The sequence below is a fragment of the Papilio machaon genome, chromosome 11, assembly GCF_912999745.1.
Source record: "Papilio machaon chromosome 11, ilPapMach1.1, whole genome shotgun sequence".
NCBI classification, from domain to species: domain Eukaryota; kingdom Metazoa; phylum Arthropoda; class Insecta; order Lepidoptera; family Papilionidae; genus Papilio; species Papilio machaon.
In genome coordinates this window covers 1475435-1498915 of record NC_059996.1, presented here as the reverse complement: position 1 = coordinate 1498915, position 23481 = coordinate 1475435, and the positions used below count along the sequence as shown (strand labels likewise).

Below are 23481 nucleotides of genomic sequence, written 5' to 3'. Positions count from 1 at the left end.
TTAGAAATAGTATTTCAAAAAATAATTGCTATTAATCCGCGCTAGGCTCGCGTCGTTGACCAAGGCTTAGTCAATCAAACATAAAATATAGTAGACTCGAGACCAGTGCTTGGGAAAGTGTTGGAGCTGAAAACAGACTTTTTTTATATCATAAAATGGCAAACGAGCAAGCGGTCACCTGAATACGCCTAAAAAACGAAGCGACCGCTGCCTATAGACATTCGCAATTGCTGATGCGTTGCCTACCTTTAATCGACAGAAGAGGGAACGCACAGAAAAAGGATATATCTCTTTCAATGTGTCTCCTCCTCCGTCAAATCTATTTCCCCTTCCCATCCTTTTCACATAAGGTGGTTCCTTGTAAGAAAAGGGTGGGAAGGGAACGTGGATTACAATTAAGCCTCCGGCACCACAGTCACCGGACGAAACGCGGAGTAGCTTCCACTTCACGCCTGTCTTCTGTGTGGTCGTGGTATTTCACCGGTCGACCCAGCCCATTTGTGCACCCAACAAATATTGTTGTTGCGGGATCTACCACTGTTAAACTGTTAAACTTTTAAACTATTATTACTCAAATTTGAGTTAATCTGTTTATCTTCGGGTTTCTATTTAACACACAAAACACATAGGTACTACGAGTATTATGCACCAATAGTTTTTTTTTAATATACCTAAATGTAATGTATCTTTCAATATGTATAATATAGCAACTAACCCTTAATACATTTAAGTAATAGATAAGAGAAGGCGCTGCTTTTCGAAACACAGTATAAACTAGTTCAGAAAACAGAGTCCCACCAATTTTGGTAAAAATGGTTTTTAGTTAAATAAAAAGATATTTTTTTACATTTATAATAAATCATTATATAAAATTAAGACGGTATATAAATACAATGAAGATGAATTGAAATTCAAATTTATACCCGTATCAAATCTGTCCGCTGTTTAAGAGGCACTTTCTTGCGCCAGCGAGCGCATTAACATTTTTATGAAACTTGCAGAGCGATGTAGGGCTTGTAATTCGAGAGGACATTATCATGGAAACAATGTACAAGCACGTTTCAACGATGACAAAAGTAACAGAATTTTAAATAAATTTTCTTGAAAATATTGAAACACTAGCTGTCGTACGTGACTCCGTCCGCGTGGTATTAAAAAATACTTAATTAGTTGCCTCTGCGTTCTTCTATCCATCCAAACATTTACATTTATAATATTGGTAAGATACAATTAAAGGGGCTCAGAGCCTACCCTAAGCTACTAGGCCATAGTCAACTACGCTGGCATGTGGTATGTGGCGGGATTCGAACCCAGGACTTACAGAATACAAGTCAACTGACTTAACATTTGATAAATTATAGTAATTTATGTTAAAGCATTCACTATTATTGCTGATTATGACGCAGAGAATATTCATTCTGTTATTTTAATATTCCGTTAGGAACCAAAGCAGTTGATATGTAAATATTAAGAACATATTAATGAAGTTATTCTATGTTTTGTTTAAGTTTCGTTTACTTTAATATTGATATTAGTAGAGGTTAAATACTGACCTCTCTTATATATATTTTTTGGTCACGAGTCTTGGGGATTATTGCTTTGAGGACATTTGTGAAGTCTTTTGTATGAAATGAAACTATTCTAGTCCAGTTTTTCACATATCAAAAATTTATTTTTCGTCCGAAAATAAAAATACTTTACACACTCCATCGTTAGTTTACGTTTATTTATAACTTTATCTAGTTTCCGTAGTAATATTCAACAGCGGCATGTTGTTATTTTGACGTGCATAAAATAATATGAATTGGAGAATTCCCAACAGGCTAAAGGTAATTTCCCACGCCGGGTCCCGGGTTAGATTGGCAATCATTGCATATGAACGTTATCGACATAAATAATTTTATCGCCTGATGTATTGCGCTTTAGGACCATAATAAATTTACTGCTAAAACACTCATACAAAACATTTTATACTATAAGGTAACAAACGAGCAAACGGCCACCTGAATTCCCTAAATTAACGAAGTGTCCGCGGCTCATTAACATCCGCATTTGCAGATGCGTTGTCTACCTTTAATCTATAGAGGAAGTGACGCATAAAAAGAAAATATTTCTCCAAAATGTGCATCCACGCTTGCCCTTCCCAACCCTTTTTTGCAAGAAATGGGAGGAGAGGGGGAGAGGACTGAAATGATCAGGCACACACACTCACAATACTGTGGCGACCCATTCGTGTAACAGTTGTTGCGGGCTCTACCATTGTTAAACATATAATTTACCCATTCTTTCTCTCCGAAAAAAAAAAATTGCGGCAATATATTTTTTTTACAAATGTTTCGGCATTGGAAATCAACGATTTGATTACCGCTTCAACCGTAAAAAGTGAATGATGGTATTTTTGACGTACATATGCATAACAGAAATTCTCGTGTTACAAATAATGCCTGTCAGATAGAATCTGCTAAAGGGAATAATAATACTATCAAATATAAACATTATGTTAATGAAACGATCGATCAATCTGTACGTAATTCGTCTCTGAATCTCTGTCTTTTCAGCAAGATTGAGTACACCAAATATTTAAGTAATCTAATTTAATCGCGGAGGAAAGCAATCTCTTAATTTTGAATATATTCCTATAGCGTAGACCAGGATTCCCCAAGGGGACGATATCGAATCCCTGGGGTCGATATTGAACTTAAAGCATTGCTAATTCTCACTCTGTCTTCTTCTATTGACCTAAGTCAGAATGAAAAATAATAACAATAACAATAATTGATCTTAAAAGTAGATAATTTGGCCATTGGGGTCTGTGGAAACGGTTCATTTTGGAAAAGGGGGGTCACTTGTCCAAAATAGTTTGGGGATCCCTGGCGTAGACAATAACTGTAGTGCCTATAAATTTTTGTCGTCTTATTTAAAAATTATGAATTTAATTTTAATGATTGTTAATGAAAATTACTTTTTAATTTATTATTATTAATTAAATAAAACGACTCAATAATTACATTAAAAAATTGAAATAATGAATAATTATTAATCACATATCCATAGATTTATATGTTAAGTCATTGTTCAAGTAATGTTGCTACACATTCGTCATTATTTATCAAATAATGATTTTATAAACATTTCTAGAAAACGAATTTAGTTATATTACTTACTACTATAATCAAAATAATGATAAACTATAAAGAATCATTTCGTCAGATTGAAAATAATTTAGTGCGCACGTTTATAGCGGATACCGTCATAAATTTGACGAATGACCTGCGAGGGCCGTCATGAAATAGGTCGATTGTTCCAAATCTAATCCTGTTAAATCATTTATTCTGACTACGTTATTGTACGACACCCGTCCCCGTCCTCTGATAGATGACGTAATAAAGCCATCTGAATATTGCATTTTGAAATATTTTGAAACAACTACATACATTATTTAGATTTTTTTTTCAAGAGGCACGCCATGAAATCTCACTACAATAATGTACAATACAATATGTTTTAATGATATAACAAACTAATTAATGATTTAATAAATATAAAAAGGTGATTACATTTCATTAAAAAATCATTAAACTTTTATGATACTTAACGTTACAGGGTTATAAAATTTTAAAAATGTAGCGTTAAAAATTGAACATTCTCTTTTAGTACGTATTTTTACAGTTTATGACAGTAATTAACACTAAAGCTGATTAGGAAGAGTAACGGCAAAGCTACGCTCAGTAGATTGCTCGCAAAACTAACGTAAAATTTTAATTACAACTTGCTTTATTGAAAAAAAATATATATCCAAGAAGTTTTCAACCTTTTTTTTTTTGTTACTGTTTGCCTTGAGGAGGCATTTACAGCTTCACCGGGCTTGAGGTGGCCGGGCGCAGATGGCGCTTAGCCTAAACCTCGTTTATTTCATCCTTTAAATTTGTCCATCAATTTTATCTGATGATGATGTAATCCCAGCCGATATCGGCTGTCTTCAACTCTGGTTTTGCTGTTGATGTGCTCACATGTGGCTTATGTAGCCAATTTTATCTAGGATGATTCACAACAATAATCAAATGATGAATTCGAATCCATGACCACGGGTTATACACATATAATCCTTAACCTTAACAATTAAACTATTGATGCTTCGAATTACAATGCAAAGCAATTGTTTATCTCCTGTAATATTCGATTTTAGTACTAATCTCTGACGTCATGCAGATGTTAAATAGCGTTAGTTACATAACATTGTCTCAGTTATGTAAGCAACAGCATTATTCCATGTAATAACAATAAGATTTGCTTTAATGCGTGTAATGATAAACATCAAAGGTACATCGTTGTTATAATATGCATAGCATTATTTTATGTAGTAGTGAAAAGGTTAAGAAAGGAGCGTCACATATATTATTACCAATGTACATAGCGGGGATAGAACAAGGACGTGTAGATTTCGGTCCGGTATGATCAGGCGCTTTAAAATTGCGGCATTGCAAGATCAATTTTATACTTAAAGATCGTAGAGGTTTATTAAAAAAACACAGTTTACTTTTCGGTTTAATAAAATAATAAAACTTTAATTGCAGACACATGGTCAATACAAAATCAACTTAGAAATTACATAAAATTATAACTCATGTAGACGTAGTAGTATTTAACTGTGGTAGACGCCAGTAACAACAACATCAGTTGCACGAATTGGCCGGCTCGCCCGGTGCAATACCACGACCACACAGAAGACAGGCGTGAAGTGGAAGTAATTCCGCGTACAGTCTGATGAGTGTGGTGCCGGAGGCCTAAGTCCTCTTTCCCTTCCCACTCCTTTTCTTATAAGGAAAGGATGGGAAGGGGAGGTGGATTTGATGGAGGAGGAGATGCATAGGAAGGTTAAATGTTCTCTTTTTGTGCGTCTCCTCTTTCGTCGATTGAAGGTAGGCAACGCATCTCCAATTGCGAATGTCTACGAGCAGCGGTCGCTTCGCCATTTCGGAGAATTCATGTGGCCACTTGCTCGTTTGCCACCTTGTAATTTTAAAAAAGACGTGTCTGATGAACAACACAAGTTTACATGGGAAAATTTATTCTTGAAAGACCATAAAAATACTTGACACATGTCAGACGTACACTTTCATAAAACTAAAACAGCCAGTGCACATCTCAGCATCTAAGCAGATTATACTACTACAACAGTGTCCACATGGTTAATACGGGAGAGTCCAAACCCGCTCTATCAACAATGAGTTGCAGCTGTTGGTGCTGCCCCACACCCTTTGCATCTGGGATGCATTTAATATACCAGTAAAGTTTCACGTTATATAACTTTGGTTACCTACAACTAAGCTTTGTAACAAGCCATATTATTTCCACTAATAGTAGTCCGGATAGTTATTATTCACTTCACGGTGAGATACTCGTAGTTTCATATGATTCGGTCAGACGATAATTGCCTTGCTAATTACGTTTTGCATAGAACACGTAAACAAATTTCATGTACAGTTCTACAGTACATCGATTTTGTTATTGTATCTCAAATATGTGTTTAATTATAGATATTGAACATATAATCTCTGATTCTACTAACTCGTGAGTTAACAGATTTATAATTATGAAGAAAATAGCTGTCGCCCGTGACTCCGTCCGCGTTGAATTAAAAAAAAATTGTTTAATCAAGCCTATGTTCTATGCTCTAATAGTCCTATGTTCTTCCAAACTATGTTCTATATCTGTGTTAAATTTCATCGAGATTCGTTATGTCGTTCCAGAAATACCTTCAAACAAACGTCTAAACATCGCATTTATAATATTTTTTAGTAAGATATTTGATATCGGCCGCCATTACAAATGCAGATTTATTTATTAAAAACAATCATTTCTTGTACATTCTTATGTTATAACTTTGCAAATCGTTTTGTCTTTAGCGTAGAAAAAAAAAACTTTATCTTTTCATCCAAAAATGTTTTTCGTTATTTTTATATTTATATTCAAGTACTAACTTAATTTTTTGAGCAAGTTTCAACGAAACGTTAATATTATACGAACAAATATTATACATATTTTTGAACTAAATCAAAATTAAACGTAATCAACCTTGTCACTGGCAGATCATTTTAGTGCAATTCAAATTTAACGTAGGAGAAGATTTTGGGGTAGCTAGTTAAATACGTTTAGATTAAGCCGGAACGTGACCCGACCTTCGGTTAACCGTAACTCCGGCATATAATCACTTTACAGCCAACGCCCGAACATCCAACATCTTATCGCTTAATTATCTCCGTGATATAAGTTTATTTACTGCAATTTTTTTGCTACACCCTTCCACACAGATATTTCCTAAGCGTATAAACCATAAAGATGGTCATTTAAAATTAGGTGGGATTTTGGTCAATCTATTGCTTCAATAAATGAAGTCATTATTATAACGCTTAATGATCTCCGATAGACGAACGTATTCCATATTTACTGAACAGTCTACAGGACGACATTAGAAGGAAAAAAATAAAAACAATGCTATGTAGAAAATTTTATAAAATTAAATTACATTAATACTATATAATTATATCATATTTGCGGGACATATCAACAAAAAGAAATTTCAAAGATATGTGTCCGGATAAAGAAACGGAGGTCCGTAATCTCTGACTACCCTAATGGTTTACAGGCGTAAGTTATGTGCACTATATAATTAGAATTGTTAAATTTAGATTAATAGATCCCAGAGTTAAATCGTACTAAATTATTTGATGTGGAAATTTTTTATATAAGTATGTATGTATTATGTATTAATAAGTATAAGAAATAATAATACAGTCAAAATCTGTTATAACGACATCGAAGGGACTACTCATATTGAGTCGTAAAAACCGATAGTTGTAACAACCGGTGACAGGTATTAATAGGAAAGATATGTAATAACATTCAGCCAGGACCTTTGATTTTGGTCAATTTAACCGGTATGTTGTTCTAAACGATGTCGCTATAAACGGTTTTGACTGTAGTTATGTTGTAAAAATGGACAAATATATTATAATTCAAATAAAAATAGCCGTGGATTTCCACTGCTGCTTGCACTATTTGAATGTGTTATTAATTTTTTTAATTAAAGTCGGTGAAGGAGTTTTTAATTCAATGCTCTATTTTTTTAGTCAAAGAAGAACAAAAACAACAATAAATTCTGTTGAAAACACAACTTAACACTTATTAAACTCGAATATTGTATAACAGAGATATAATTTTAATTGAAAAATTCTATGTTAATACTTTTTCTACTCGAACACAACAGTACGTCGAGTAAAGTCTTTAGATATTCAAATAAATCCACGCTGGGCTCTGAATAAATGCATATAAATTTGTTTACATTTGCCGCAACCGGAATAGAGATGGCCTATTGTTCTGAATTCAAATTTAATTCCGAGATCTACATTTTATTGCTTTCTATTATCATCACTTTACTTTCTGTGACAAGGTAAAATTGTATAACCTAAAAATTGTACCAAAATTGTGTAAAATATTATTTCCTTAAATAAAGTACAATTTTAATGAATTACGATACTAGTAGGTGAGATTTATCTAAAACTGACAGGTCGTTTTCACCAGTTGTTAACCAGTGGTCAATAAGCTGAGGCTGCGACGAGTGGTTGTCGGGAGGGTTTAACTAAAAATAATCTTATAAAATTGTAGCTTTTAACTTCAGGTACTAAAAATATACTTTCATAAATATTTAGCATATGTATTTACACAGGTGTTTTCTTTTTTAATTTACCTATCAAAAATATATATAGGATATGTATACGCAGAATTTCAGTCCCTTAAATTGGCGGACCGTTGTATTCAAGTCTCGAACAAGGATAAGAGCCATCGAAATTGTTTTACGTGACGCTTTACAAGGAGTGAGTGTTTAGGCTTTAGGCGGAATAGATCATAAAATCAAAAGTTAAAGGAGTTCGGTGTTGCTGCATTGTATTCATATTATTTGTTTATCTTTATCATTCAAGCTTTACCTTACTAATATTATAAATGCGAAAATTTAGATGGATGGATGGCTGATGATTGTTTGAAGGTATCTCAAGAACGGATCTTGATGAAATTTGGCACAGACGTAGAACAGAGTCTATAGGTAAAAGAACACAAAGGCTACTTATTACGTTTTTTTTTACATTCCGCGCGGACGGTGCGACAGCTAGTCTTACATAAACGAGTGTCTATCTTTTTAACCTATTCATTCTTATATGCAATGGCTAAGTTTTTCAAGAACAATTAACTTAAGTCTAATACCATTAGAGTAATAAGTAAACCATTAGAATAAATATATAGCTTAATTAACTAAACTTGCATGCATCGCTAAGACGAGATGTTTTTAATTAAAAAATGCACAATCTTCCCCAGGATCGTACTGTAAGGAGCAAGTTTTGTGGCGTAATGTTACTGTAATGACGTCATTACTACAGTTGTGCGTAGGGTTGCTACCTGTTTGGCTTCATTTAGTACATAATATTTGGACTAGGGCTTTGACATCGAGGTATTCAATTCAGAGTGGATGGTGCAAAAGTTAACTGTTTTTTTTTTCATCGTTCGATAAAGAATTAAAGGTTAACAAGTCCCTGGTAGACAATTTTTATTTTATGGAAAATGTTTTTCTAAGCCTTTTGTTCTTTGATAGTTGACAGCCCTTATGCGGAAAGCAATGAAAAGGCACCTGCAATTAATTTTAATGCGATACCTCATTTTCACTGCATTAAGTTTGAAGTGCATTTGAAAACATTGGTGCGAACAATTTTGAATAACTATTGTAAATCATAATAACATGAATAAAATTAAATTTGAAATATAATTGTATAAATTAAAATGTTTGACTCAGAAATATTTTTTTTTGTTAATGGAAATTTTATACCTATTACGTATTATATCGTATCATCTGCATCTTTGTGATAAAATCCGCTTTTGTTACCAGCAATTGTTTTCCTTTTATTATAAGCCGACGATAGTGTTTTGTAGATTTATAGATTTTTATTTTTATTTAATTAGTAATGTGATTTTTCCTGAGTTTTCAATTTAGGGTTTATGGTTTAAGAAATCTTTATTTTTCCTTAATAAGAATCGAAATTACAATTCACTTACTTAAGGCTACAATAATTATTTTACATTTGTATTGCAAGCGTAGTGTTTTATTTTTATACAATGCAGGTAAGTTTAAACTTAAACAAGTTGAAGCATTAACGAGTTTACTGAGATACGAAAATTAGATGTGGCATGGAATACATTAATTTATTATGCAAATGTAATCTACATTTTTTTTCTTTAGGTTTAGGTAGCATAGTTTTTTTTATTTATTTTTTTATTTAATGTCACTAATATTATAAATGCGAATGTTTAGATGGATGGATTTTGTTGCAAGGTATCTCTAGAACGGCTGCATGAATCTCCCAGAAAATTATAGATGTGGTAACATACTTTGGAAGAACACATAGGCTACAACTGACGTTTTTTTTTAATTTCCACGAAAACGGCATCGCGAGCGACAGCTAATTTATTATAAATAAGCTGAACTCGGCATGTGTTCCAAGTGAAATTCCTCGTAAGATAAAAAAAAGATTTAATTAGGCCAATTAATACCCTCTAGTCATTTTAAGTAAATATATAACCATTGAGTTTTATATACGTAGACGAAAACACTACAAACAAAAAAACTCCTTCGAGCCGGATTTGAACCAGCGACCTATGGATGTCAGTGAAAGTCCTCTACAGTCCACCGCTCTACCAACTGAGCTATCGAAGGTGTGAGGAATGTTACAAAAAAGTACTACATTTTATGTTAATGCAATTAATATTCGTAAGAACTTAATTACTTGGATACAAATATTGTGTTATTATGAAGCACCAGCTAGTTAATTTTTGCCTGCGACTGCGACCGCACGGAATAAAAAAAATAAGTATATGCATATTCCAAACTGTAATGTATACCTGAGCTAAATTTCATTCAAATCCGATTAACCGTTTTAAAGTCACCTTCTAACAAGCATCTATTCTAATTTTCGCATTTACAATGTTAGTAAGATATACATATATATACAATTAATGTAATTGGTGTGTCTGTATTAATATGAAGAATAAGTTTAAAACTTTTAAAATTTCAAAATTAGTTTTTGGATAATTGCAAGTAAAATACATATCTGCGCTGCTTTTATTCAATTTTTAAATTTCGGCAGTCAGGACAGTCTGTCTGTCTGCAAATTCGCAGTTATTCCGAGTAATGTCCGAAATAGCGTGACTGATGTCGATGGGATTTCACTGGAAGATAGTTGATGTATGCGGGATTATTATAGGCAACTTTTTTCCGCTGACTAATTTGCGGGCGACCGTTAGTTTTCCTATAAACACAGTTTCAATTCAACGTTTTGTTTATGCAAACAAAAAAAATTTGAAAACAATAATTACAAATATTATAAATGCGAAAGTGAAGATGAATGGTTGGATGGATGGATGTTTGTTAGAAGGTATCTCCAGAGCGACTGCATGGATCTTGATGAAACTTGGCATAGATGTAGAGCATAATCTGGAAGAACACATAGCCGTCTAATTTAGTTTTTTTTTTTTAAATAAGCGCAGACGAAGTCGCAGGCGACAGTTAGTAAATAATAAATAAACATGTTTCTGACAGCAATGTACAAGGCTTAAAATTACAGTAAACTCTCACTTAGAATTGTTGCCAGCGGGAAGCACTTATTCTGAAAAATGAAAACTAAATTGCGCTGTAATGTTGCAGGTTTATGCTATTGTATTATTTTTCTCTTTTAATAACAATACGGACGCAAAACTATAATAAGATTTTATTTTACTTATGTTAACTTTTGTGATAAGTTTGTTTCGAAACATCCACAGAAACATGTTGTGATCTATATTTTTGTAGAGAGCACGCAAGATGGTATATTATAATTTATAATGGATGTTTTCCTAAGTAGTTGATTGGTGGTTAAAAATAAATAATTAACAAATTTAAATCAATACTTAACTAAGCATATTTAAGGAACTAATAATTAAAATCAAAGAAGATAATAAGAAAAGAATAAGAAAAAGAAGATAAAAGAAAGATATTAAGTAATGATTATAATTTAATCTGTGCAATTTATTGGTTTATCAAATATTATAGATAACAAAAAAAATCAAAGATAAGAAAATAAAAAATCCGATCTTACAACAAATCAAGACTAGTTATCGTAGAATTCCATTAGCGTGACAGCTTTATATGTTTTGTCTTAGTTTAGTACTAGAGTTCCATGATCACATAATACCTTTGAATAAAATCAGTTAGTAAATTCAGGAAGAGTGACAGTCAAATGGAACCTCTGCCGTGTCAAAGTGATACTGTTATTACTGACATGTTGAACAGAAGACAGCAATTCATATGTACCACTGAACTCAACCCCAACACCCCTGAAACCCACCCCACAACTAGTATACGGTTGTACTGCTTCCAAGAAGAAAACATTGCTTTGTGGCAGATTATTACTTGGGAACACTTCGTACATAACACCATTTGGATATATAATGTGGCATGATCTTAAAGTATCAAATATAAATTTAGGTATTGATATCGTCGTACCGAGGTAATCGTGGCTTATGTATTGAACATGTCTGTCTTCAAGCCAAATATCGTTTCCGTTTATACCTGAAATTAAAAAAAAATCGTTAATATCGGATATACCATAAAAAACTTATACAGTGTTTCAAATACATTTAAGCTTAAACATACGTCAACTCTTTTATACCGTGACTTTAGCGCTAGAAGTGGATTTTTAACAAATCATGGTTATTGAAACATTGTAATGTGTAAGCTTGCGAAATGTACTAATACCGAAAATACCATTGTGGTGATACATATTTATGGTGAAACATATAACCATATTGACGTCAATAATATCATCAGTGGCGGACAAAGGTTTAAAACATGTGTTTAACTAAACAGTGTCTTACAGTATTTTTTGTAGTAATACAGTAAATATTTATGTAACGATTGCTTTGCTAGAATAATAATAATAATATTTGAGTCTATCCTATTTGCAATATTAAAAAAATAATAAATATAAAAAAAAAATATTCAAGATACTATAGTCTTAATAACAATACAATTAAAATATTTATAATCGCGTGTATTTAAATCAAAAATTTTAAATTTTATTTTTTTTAAATTAATTTCATAACTTCACATCAGCATTACTATCTTCTCAGTATATTTAGTTACTTTACTTATAAATATTTGAAACATATTAAAACACTAGTCGCATAAATAAAATCAACAAAAAAAACCTAATTTAAAATACCTTGACACACAAATGCAGCTAACAACAACAAAGGCAATATGTACTTCTCCATTTTCTGTATTCCGCAAATATCCGTAAATCAAAAGAAAAGTTAATCAGTTCCTTATATATTTTTATTTGATCTTGATTTGTTAGCTTCTAACTAAAGATAGCTTATCTCGATAAATATAGTCGAGTAACCGTGGATTTCCGATGTGATTTACCAACACAAAACATATTGTTGTAACAGTTTTACAAAGAGCGTGAAGCTTATGCTGGCAATAGAAACCCAGAGTAATGTTTATTATACAATGATTATCTTTGAAAAAATATTCTAAAAGAATAATTCATAAAAGAATTTTATGAAAATTATAAATTAGTTGATTTGCAATTATATCGGTCGTGTTATTTCGGCACTCTTTTTGTATATTTAGTGTACAGTCAGGCAATTTCGCGGTGTTCCACTTACAAAAAAATTGCTTATTTCCTTTCAACAAGACAGATTCCGCCGCTTCTTACAAAATAACCATTTAGTTAGCAGTGATTTTCGCAAACGGCAGCATAATAGTAAAAAGCAATTAGTCGTATACTGCTAACTGACATTTTATCGCACAGGTATATTTAAAAGCTGCGGTCTATTGGTTATTGTTCCGCGTCGTGGTTTCAATACGTACAAAACGTTTAAACAAGTATCGCGTTTTAGGCGACATAACGCTAATTTCCCTGATTGTACATTTCGTTTTTTCTGAAATTAAACAAATTACTAGGTTTCAGTATCTATAATGTACATACTAAGTAGATAAGATACAAGGTACGTGATTGAATGATACAATCAATAAATGACATCGACTAAAACATACCACATAATTTAAAAAAGAGTCTTAATAGACATACAGACAGACGGACACTAAAGTGATCCGATAAGAGTTCCGTTTTTTCCTTTCGAGGTACGGAATCCTAAAAACAAAGGAGGATAAAAATAAATCAGGATGTTAAAAAATAAATCGTGTAATTTTTGTATTATTATCGCTACATTCGAAAACAAATTCTCGTATGATATTCTAAAATAGAAAAAAACTAAGCTGAGTTTTTTTCTATTTCGGAACTTCCTAGACCTTAACACAAAGAAAAAATATGTAATTATATTTCACTAGCTAAGCGTAAAAATTACTAACTTTATTATGGCTGAAAAATAAGTGAGGTCGATCGGAGATTTAAAATTTCAGCAAAAATCAGAAAGCAAGTTCCTAAAAGAATTTGTTTAGAAAAAAAACTATTTTTTAGAACGAACGTTACAGTCAAAAAATGTTAAAACTCTGTTTCTTACTTCTCTGTTTCAACTTAAAACTAATCGGAAATGTTAAATGACGTAGATAATTGAACAGATTTTTTTAATAGATAAAAATTTGTTATGAAATTAAAAGTGGGTTTCCAAGACCAAAATATTCTTTTAAAATATTTTGTTACCTCTGTTTTGTTAAAGATTATGACAGTAATGACGATATATTTATTGTGATAAATATTTGTGACTTTCCAATTTATAATTTCAATTAAATTTGATAGCCTAGTGAAATTAAATAGCAAAAATGCGAACAAGAATATACTTACTATTTTCTATAAAAGGCTAAACGGTATTTTTTTTACTACAAGATAGAAAACCAGTAAGACACTTGGTATCGCCAGTATTCACTTCCCCTTCCCATCTATTATTTACTGAAAAAAGATAGAATGTAAAAAGTTGTCAAGTCTCAATCTGCATTTATAACATCGTAGTTAAAATGCTTGTACCTATAATATTATAATTACTAATTAACATTCTTGAAAAACATCTTGAAGGTTAACTATTGTGTTTAAATACCTAACTTATTATTGCACTGTGTGTAACTCAAAAAAAAAAGAACATAATTCAAAACAATTGTATCTACCTATGTTCGGCTTTACACCTTTCAGTTTTAAACAAAGTAGTAAAACAATAAAGTTTTTACACTCAGTTTAATTTAACGATTATTTTACGTTGGTCGCAAAAAACTTGCCGGAAAAAACTTATTACATGTTTCATTTAAATTTTAAATGAACTATTTTTTTTTTTCATTTATGAACTATTTGCAACTAGACGTAATCATTATAAGAAAACCTGATAATATCTAATTTATAAAATTCTCGTGTCACAGTTTTCGTCACCGTACTCCTCCGAAACGGCTTGACCGATTCTCATGAAATTTTGTGAGCATATTCAGTAGGTCTGAGAATCGGCCAACATCTATTTTTCATTTTTTTTTAACTTCGCGCGGACGGAGTCGCGGGCGACAGCTAGTCAATATGGAAAATTACAATAGGCTTCAGATAATTGCAGATGTGTTGCCTACCTTTAATCGACCGAGGATCTCCGTCACTTAAAACTCCCCTTCCCAATCTCTCATTGTAAGAAAAAGAGGAAAACAGGACTTCGGCACGAACACCCATCAGACGGAACGCGGAATTATCCACTTCACGAATATCTTCGGTGTGGTTATGGTATGTTACCGGTCGAGCCTGCCCATGCCCATTAGTGCAACAGATGTTGTTGCTGAAGGCTACCACTCTTTCTTTGTGAACTTGTAAATATAACCGTTCACACTAGTGCAAATGTAACTGCCACGGAAATATGAGCTGTGAGCGGCATTATGATTAAGGAATCTTCGTCACTATCTGGATATTTTAAGTAAAAAAAAAATATTCACGAAATTTGATTTCTTTATCTAAGAAATAACTTTAATCTCAGTTCATAATCATTCCAGAACAGTTATAGGTCTTTCACATTGTTACGAAAGGTAGATTGTTAGACAAATAGATTTTTTATCACCGATAATTACGTTCTAATGAAACAACTACCGAGTGAAACAAAAACAATAGTTATAACACAAGGTCGTTACTATGGTGGTAGGAAAGTCGATCGATACATTAGTGGTTTAGCAAAGAACGACGTAAGCGCCTCACTCATTGACGATTTTGTGTGCCGTAGGCCAAATTCTAATCCTTTTCCCCTTCTCACCCTGTTCTTATAAGGAAAGAATGGAAAGAGACATAGTAATTGGGTGGGGGAGGGGTTACTCGTTAAGGGAAATTCACCGTTTGTGTATAACGGCAACTGCTAAACAACATTTTAACTTGTTCCAGATGTCTGGTCAGCGATATCTTTGCTGTATAAGCGTAACCCTATGGATGTTTGCTCGTTTGCACTTTGTACCTAGTTATTATGACAAGTGATACAGACTGTCGTGCAGTAAAAATTATCTACTTATCTGTGTAAATAAAATAAATCTTCATATGTGTGTCCTCTACCTTATTTTTAAACCATTGATAAGATTATGTTAACGTAGAATGATTTGAAGTCGTGAGAATTTCTAGTCCAAAATTGACATTGACAATTGACTACCAGAAGTCGGGAAATCAAACGCATGTTCCTATACTTTTATTTCTCTTTCAAATCACTAAAAATATTTTAATTAACCTCAAAATTAATTTAAGTAGCATTGCTTGTGAAAACACAATCATTTCTCTCTAAATCCATATTGTTTCCTATATATTTACGGAAATCAACACTGTTATGACGGCATAGATTGAGTGACTCACATCGAACGTATATTTTTCACTCAGACTCAGTACGATGCGAGCACAGTCGTACGACTGGCCAAGTCAGGGTCACACGTGTTTATCGTTGCTTGATAACATATTAGTGAATTTAATAAAATGGGGCCCATGAATTTAATGTCTATGAGTACAAGTGACTTAAATGTATTCTTGGATAGTTTCGATCATGTATTTTCCGACTGTGATGGTAAGTTACATCACTATTTGAAACAATTTCATTGCGCATGCCTCGTTACTGTGTCGATATGTCAAATGAGAAACACAACACTAAACGATAATTATGGGGCTTGACTAACCTCTTAAATAATAATTTCCCGTTGATAAAATGTTGTAGGTTAATTTATTTATTTTGTTATTATTTTGTTAGTAAAATATAATTATACTAGAATATAACTTTTCGATATAAATTAAATATTTATTGAACTTGGGGAAAATTCAAATCATCAATAAAGGTTTCTCTCACTAGCCATTTGATTCTGAAACTGATTTCATTAATTAAGTATTTGAAATGTCAAATATATGTACACACACTATGACATACGCCAAAGAAGACGAATAGAATGATACCACACTCGTCAAAATCGGTTCATTAGTTTACGTTCTAGACAGACGAAGGAATTTACATACAAAACCTATGTATATTTTACCGTCTTGTCAGTCGAGTAAAAAGTTAAAAGACGTCTGTAAATCAAATGTATGAAAAGTTGCAATCCCTGCATACTAAATGTGTTATTGCAATAAATATGTATCCCAATCCGTTTCATTAAAGGTTTAATTAATTTGATATATTTCTGCAGAAAAAACAAATTCATTTATAATGAGATAAAATATTGTAAACAAACTCATTAAAGTATTTAAAAGCACTGTAAAATATTAACAAACACGTTATCCTTGTTTGTTAACCGTGAGGTTCCACTGCCTTATCATATGGATGTTATGATGACTATATGTCTTGGTATAAAAGTTTCGACACGATATACGATTAATATGAAACTGTAAAAACAAGCATCATTACAACTATTCAAAGATTTAAGAACACGTAATTTTTTAAAGAATCTCAAGAAAGTAGATAAATTAATTTTAATTTTACTAACTTATTTAACTAACCTCTTACCAAACCAAATTACTTATAATATCAAACTAGTTTTTGCCTCCGACTTTGTCAGCGTGAAAAAAACTTAGACTTTCAAGACTTTGTGCTAATTTCATCCAGATCCGTTAAGCCATTTTGGAGTAACTTGGTAACAAATATTCATCGATCTTACGCATTTATAATATAATAATATAGTAAAATTAATTATAAAGAAGACTGAAATTGTACAAGGGAACTATATATAACCTTTCGTGTGAAATTAAAATCAACTTAATTAGTAGCCTATGTGTTCTTCCAGGCTATGTTTCTACGGTCAGTGGAAGTAAGCTAACGCGTTTCCCGTGGCCCCGCCGTAACGCGTGAGAGGGCAGTCTGGTTTTAGTGGGTATTCCGGTCGCCTTCTGCGGCCGGCGAGTCCCACACTCCCCTACGCCATTGCACAGCCCGGCGTAGGGGGTACGTAAATGCATTTCCAGACTATAAAAAAAAGGCTATGTTTCTACATCTATGCCAAATTTCAATTATATCCATGCAGTCCTTCTGATAATACCTTCTAACATTCATCCATCCATCCAGGTGTAATTTGGGCGAAGAAACCTTTACCAGGGTCAGGTGAGTTCTTTGAACGAATGCAACAGTTGGGAAAGACCGTACACTTCGTTTCTAATAACAGCATGAGAACACAAGAGAACTATGAAAATTTATTTGCAGCTGCCAATATAAGTCAAGGATTTGTAAGTATAGTTTTATATATTGCCATCTTTGTTCTTAAAGATTATGTCCTACGTTCATGCCAAATTTCATCGAGATCCGTTGGATCGTTCCGGAGATACCTTCTAATAAACATTCATCCATCCATCTAAGGTTTAACATCTATATATATAAAAGTCGTGTTAAGTACACTATTTATAACTCAAGATCAGTCCAACTGATTTAGCTGAAAATTGATGGGCAGGTAGCTTAGAACCAGGAAACGGACATAGGATAATTTTTACCCCGTTTTCTATTTTTTATTCCGCGCGGACGGAGTCGCGGGTAAAAGCTAGTTTATAATATTGGCAAGATATATAACTATGAATTTACTTTCAGGAGAAACTAACAATACCATCTACCGCTATAGCAGAGTACTTGAAAGCGATAAACTTTAGTAAAACAGTTTTCTGTGTAACTTGCCCAGAGACAATGAATGTGTTACAATCTTATGGATTCACGTGCAAATATGGCGTAAGTTAATTTTAGTAAGAATAGCTGACCTTTTTTGTACAGTTTTTTGTGTTTATTTTTATATGTTAATAAATGTGGGATATTGTGTTTATAGAATTTTCAATATATCGTAACGTAACATATTTAAATATATTTGTACATTTCTATATGTATCAAAAATATTTACTGAAGTTTTCCTTTATAATTAAACGTTTTTAAACACATCGTTGATAGTTTAAGTTGTATTAATAGCAGACGAAGTATCTTATAATGCTAACCCATGAAGCTGCTTAATAATGCTACTTTTTGTAGCCCGAAGTTGGTTTGGACCTCTACACAAACTACAATAAATATTTGGAAGACGATACCGAAGTGGGTGCTGTGGTATTCGACAGCGACTTCAATGTGAACCTGCCTAAGATGTACCAAGCTATCACGTACCTGACTAGGCCTGACGTGCTTTTTATCAGTGGAGCGACAGATCGACATGTACCTTTGATCCCGGGAAGGGTTTTATTAGGTAAAAGCTTTATTAACACGCCTTTATTAAAAGAGCACGTTGTACATATCTTTTACAGGATCTATAATAAATGTTTACACGAGAGCAAAACAAAAGGCAGAGTAGTAGACAATGCAGTACTGTTATTGTGTGAACGCTTTCTGTCAAAATTGTACTGGTCCCCGCGTTGTTGAACTGTTACTGTTAGATTCATATCATTTTATAATTATCATCAGCTCACTATACGTCCCCACTGAGCAGTGAGGGGTGACTAGGCTATAGCCAACCACTCTGGCTCAATGCGAGTTGGATGACTTCACACATATCTTTGAATTTCTTCTCAGATATGTGCAGGTTGCATGTTCTTCTTCAACGTAAGAAAGTCGGATAAATGTACATATGTAAATCGAAAAACACATTGGTATATAGCGGGATTCGAACCCAGCAGATTGCAAATCAAGTGCTTAACCCCTGAACCTCCGACGCTCATTATCATTTTATAAGGTAATTTTTAATTTTCACAAACTTGTAGCATTGAAGATTTGCAAAGATATTTTTTTTAAAACTAGAAAAGATCATAAGAATAAAGAACTAACTTTTTTAAGATAGAAATTAGCGCATTCTAGTATAAAATTTATATACTCGACAGTAAGTTATGAGACTGTAAGATATAAAATTTTGTGCATATAATATAGGGTTGTACGTACTATATACAAAGTTCCATTATTTTTAACATAATGAGATGTAATATGAAACGTATTCTTTCCCCGATTGTCGGTCAGTCGGGTTTTTTGTTTTTTTTAATTAACAAGTGTTATTTATAATAATGACTTATCTTATCTGTAATAATAATTTTATTTATCTGTTGAGTTTATATCTTCATAACATAAAAACACGAAAGCGGATTTTGAGATAAGAAAAAAAATGTTCTTGTGATAAATTGCGTGAACGTAAAATGTTTTCAGAGCGTTGCTGGCACAGTGTTTAAGCACTCGAAAAGTGCAATCTGCAAGTCCTGGGTTCGAATCCCGCCATATACCAATGTGTTTTTCGATTTACATATGTACATTTATCCGACGTTCTTACGGTGAAGGAAAACATGCAAACAGCACATAAGAAGAAATTCAAAGATATGTGTGAAGTCAACCAATCCGCACTGGGCCAGTGTGATTGACTATGGCTTAGTCACCCTAACTCAGGGTAGGCTCTGAGTCTCAGTGGGGACGTATAGTGAGCTGATGATGATGAAAATGTTTTCAGGTACGGGAATATTTACTGACATCGTAAGTGAAGAGGCAAATCGCAAGCCAACTCAGCTCGCTAAACCTGGAAAATTATTCGGGGAATTTGCAATGAAACGCGCGGGCGTCACTGATCCGAGTCGAGTACTTTTTATTGGAGATATGTGAGTCTTTCTTTTATATTTAGATTTGTTGAAAATGTTCTGAGCTTTTGGTTATTGTCTTGTTATATACTCCAAGCTTCTCTAAATGTGGTTTAAATTCCACCACAATCCCAGGATCGTAGATCCAAATTTGACATTGGCAAAGAATTATGCGACTGAATACAACAGTTAATGACACATGCCACCCAAGCTTAAGTCTCAACACTACAAGTCAATCGTAAGACCTGTCTTATTGTACGGATCTGAATGTTGGGCCACAAAGGTTTCGGCTGAAAGAAGATTGCATGTAGCTGAGATGCGTATGCTAAGATGGATGTGACAAGAAAAGATTGATTGGTTAAGAATGTGCATATCAGAGGAAGTTTGAAAGTAGCGCCAGTTATCGAGAAATTGAGGAGCAGAAGGTTAGCGTGGTTTGGACATGTTATGCGGAGGGATGATAATCATATAAACAAAAAAGTAATGAGATTGAATGTGGATGGCTATAAAGGTAGAGGAAGACCAAAGAAAGTATGGATGGATTGTGTGAAAGAGGATATGACGGCTGATAGAGATGTATGGAGGAGTAGTACATACTGTGCCGACCCTCCATAGGGATAAGGGCAGGTATGATGAATGACGGAGAAGGTGTAGTGTGCTTTATTTGTTGATATTTAAATTACATTATATATTTAATTTTAGGATCGAACAAGATATTGGTTTGGGCAAAGCGACCGGTTTCAAAACTTTGTTAGTGTTAACAAACAACACATATGAAGACATGAAAGCACATAAGAGCTTGAAACCTGATTTCTATGCAGATTCTTTGGGCAGTTTAGTTCCAGTACTTAATAAAGTGTGTTTAAATGGAAATTATGATGGTTAAAAAAGTGGGACATTTTTTACTATAAGCATGAAAGTTAAAAATTTCACTCACAAAGCTTATGATGGTACCTATGGGTTATTTCGAGAAAGCTTTAATTAGTGAATTGTTTGTGATTAGATTCGTCAGCTATATTTTTATGTTTATATTTGTACCTCTTAGTTGTGCATATCTTTCCTGAGACATAAATTAAATGGAAAATGATCTTGTATTATTGTGTATATATTTTCTTGCCCCTGATATTAAATAATAGCAAATAGTCATATATGTCATTCGTGTTATGTATTTCATCGTTATGATAAAGTTAATTTTTAAAGTTTTTGTTTACGAAAAAGGTTAAGAAATTCATTAAAACCAACACTATGTACGCCTTACAGAATAATAACGCTGATCCAAAGTGTTAATAAGAATCTTTAGCCAACTCGAATGGGAAAAGAAACACAATGACTGGAATTAAAAAAGTTACATCGTACAGACCTACGCGTACGCAATGCTAAACTTACCGTTGAATACGAAAACTTTCTCATCAGAGAATTGAACTAACAACCATTGAATAACCTTATTTGGGTGAATAAAAAACACTTTTTATTAGAGTAATGATTATTTGGACTAGATAAAGAGTGTAATAGACAGTCCTGCAATCCTGCAAGTGAATCAGGAATATTCAGAAGACCGTATTTATAATTTTGGATTACCTAATCGGGAAATTAAATAACATACTTAGTTTTTTGGGACAATCTTACTAATATTATAAATGCAAAAGTTTAGATGGATGGATGGATGGATGTTTGTTACAAAGTATCTCCAGAACGGCTGCATGGATCTCGCTGAAATTTGGCATAGATGTAGTACATATACTGGTAGAACTCATACACTACTAGTTAAGTATTTTTTTATTCCGCGCGGACGGAATCGCTGGCGACAGCTAGTCTATACATATAGGTAATGAAATTGAGGTGTCTGAATGTAACTATAAAATGAATTTCGTAGACATAATGTTTTTGCTTAACTGATAATTTTCGTTATTAGCCAGTTAAAATATTTATCTGCCTGTATTTCTGTCTGTCTGCAAGGCCACGTTTCTTCCACGTAATCTCCGGAAAGGCGGGGCCAATTTTGACGGGACTTTCACTGGAATTTGTATTGACTGATTATAGGTTACTTTTTTAATTCCGTGCTAACGATGTCGCGGGCGACAGCTAGTTTGTAAATAAATTATTTTACATAACTTATTCATTCAACATCTATGACATGTTAAGAACCTTCTCCACTGTTTAAACGGTAGGTTAGTTACCTACGTTTGAAACCTTTATAATATAGGATACTGTCAAAGAAGAGTTTAAGTGACATTATTTTGATTTATTATTACTCCTTTAAGAATATGAGCAGGTAGAAGATTAAGAATTCCTTCGAATTTGAGACGAAATTTGTTACTAGTCTTAATGGGGAAAGTTAGGAATTGTTAAAGTTTAATAGGATCTTGGGGTATTGTAGCAGTTTACACGGCAAACTTGATTTTGTCGCAATTAGTAAAGATTATATCAGTTCATAAAAGCTGTTGACTTTACATTTGACTATATTTTACACCGAGATTTAAACAATTAAAATCAGTTACGTTTCGTCTTATTTCAATTTACTTTTTAAATATTAGTAATCGATTGTTTCGTATCATTATTTTAGTGACTTTCCACATTCAAAATACATGTTGGATACTAGTCATTGTTTGGGTTAAAACGTAAACAAGCTATAGTTACTTATTTTAACAATTAACTCCTAAAATGACACTTTTTATTTAAAAAATTATAAAATCTAATAGGAATTTCATTGCATTACTTCCATTTGTGATCTTTTTCTCCTTTTTAATACGTCTTCGTAATACTTTATACAATTTTCAATGCGCAGTTTCATAAAATTACTTCATTTTTTACACAGCTGTGAATGTTCTTTGCATTAGTTGATTACGTAGCGCACTTCGAGCTTCCAAAGATGTCATCTGAGCTTTTTATTTTAAAAAGCTTGTATTTTTAATGTTGTCTGTGCAGTTTGAAATAAAAGTTTTGAGTGCATTGTAAATCAATTAGATATAGATCACCAGGACCATAGTTTACTTAGTCGAAGTTTACTTTAATTTAAAATTCCGATCAACGGAGCTATAACAAAGATATTCAAGCATAAAACAAGTATAGAGCGGACGTTACGAGCACTTTTCTTTAATTATTTTAAACATAATCCACGTATCCCACGTATAGCCGAACAAGGCTTTCTGAACTGGTAAGAGGGGCGCTGCTATCGCGTTCGGTTATGTCAGACTATAATATTTAACCTACTTAGTCATATAAAATGACATGACAGCTACAACACAAAGAGACAACATACTTCGACATTTTTTGACTTTCACAGGGAGACGATAGTGAGCTGTCATAATTCATAATTTTATTTTATTTATGCCCACCGGTTAAAATATCCTTGTCGGTCAAACTATTAATAGAATTTTTGATGGTACGGTTT

General features: G+C 32.9%; 2 protein-coding genes and 1 non-coding gene across 3 annotated transcripts; 1 reads left to right on the top strand and 2 right to left on the bottom strand.

Moving 5' to 3' along the window:
* Positions 1-9672: 9672 nt before the first annotated feature.
* On the bottom strand, positions 9673-9760 carry Trnay-gua. The gene is given in 2 exon segments: positions 9673-9708; positions 9724-9760. It is a non-coding gene; the product is annotated as a tRNA-Tyr (tRNA).
* Positions 9761-11106: 1346 nt separating this feature from the next.
* LOC123721396 lies at positions 11107-12386 on the bottom strand. The gene is made up of 2 exons (XM_045680032.1): positions 12303-12386; positions 11107-11650 (listed from the first exon to the last, which is right to left on the bottom strand). The coding sequence occupies exons 1-2, from the start codon at positions 12352-12354 to the stop codon at positions 11286-11288; spliced, it is 417 nt and encodes a 138-aa protein (XP_045535988.1). The 5' UTR covers positions 12355-12386; the 3' UTR covers positions 11107-11285.
* A 3548-nt stretch (positions 12387-15934) lies between these two features.
* On the top strand, positions 15935-21154 carry LOC106718950 (phosphoglycolate phosphatase 1A, chloroplastic). Its single transcript, XM_014513158.2, has 6 exons — positions 15935-16098; positions 17581-17738; positions 18094-18228; positions 18520-18727; positions 19967-20111; positions 20793-21154. The coding sequence occupies exons 1-6, from the start codon at positions 16011-16013 to the stop codon at positions 20974-20976; spliced, it is 918 nt and encodes a 305-aa protein (XP_014368644.2). The 5' UTR covers positions 15935-16010; the 3' UTR covers positions 20977-21154.
* Positions 21155-23481: the final 2327 nt, after the last annotated feature.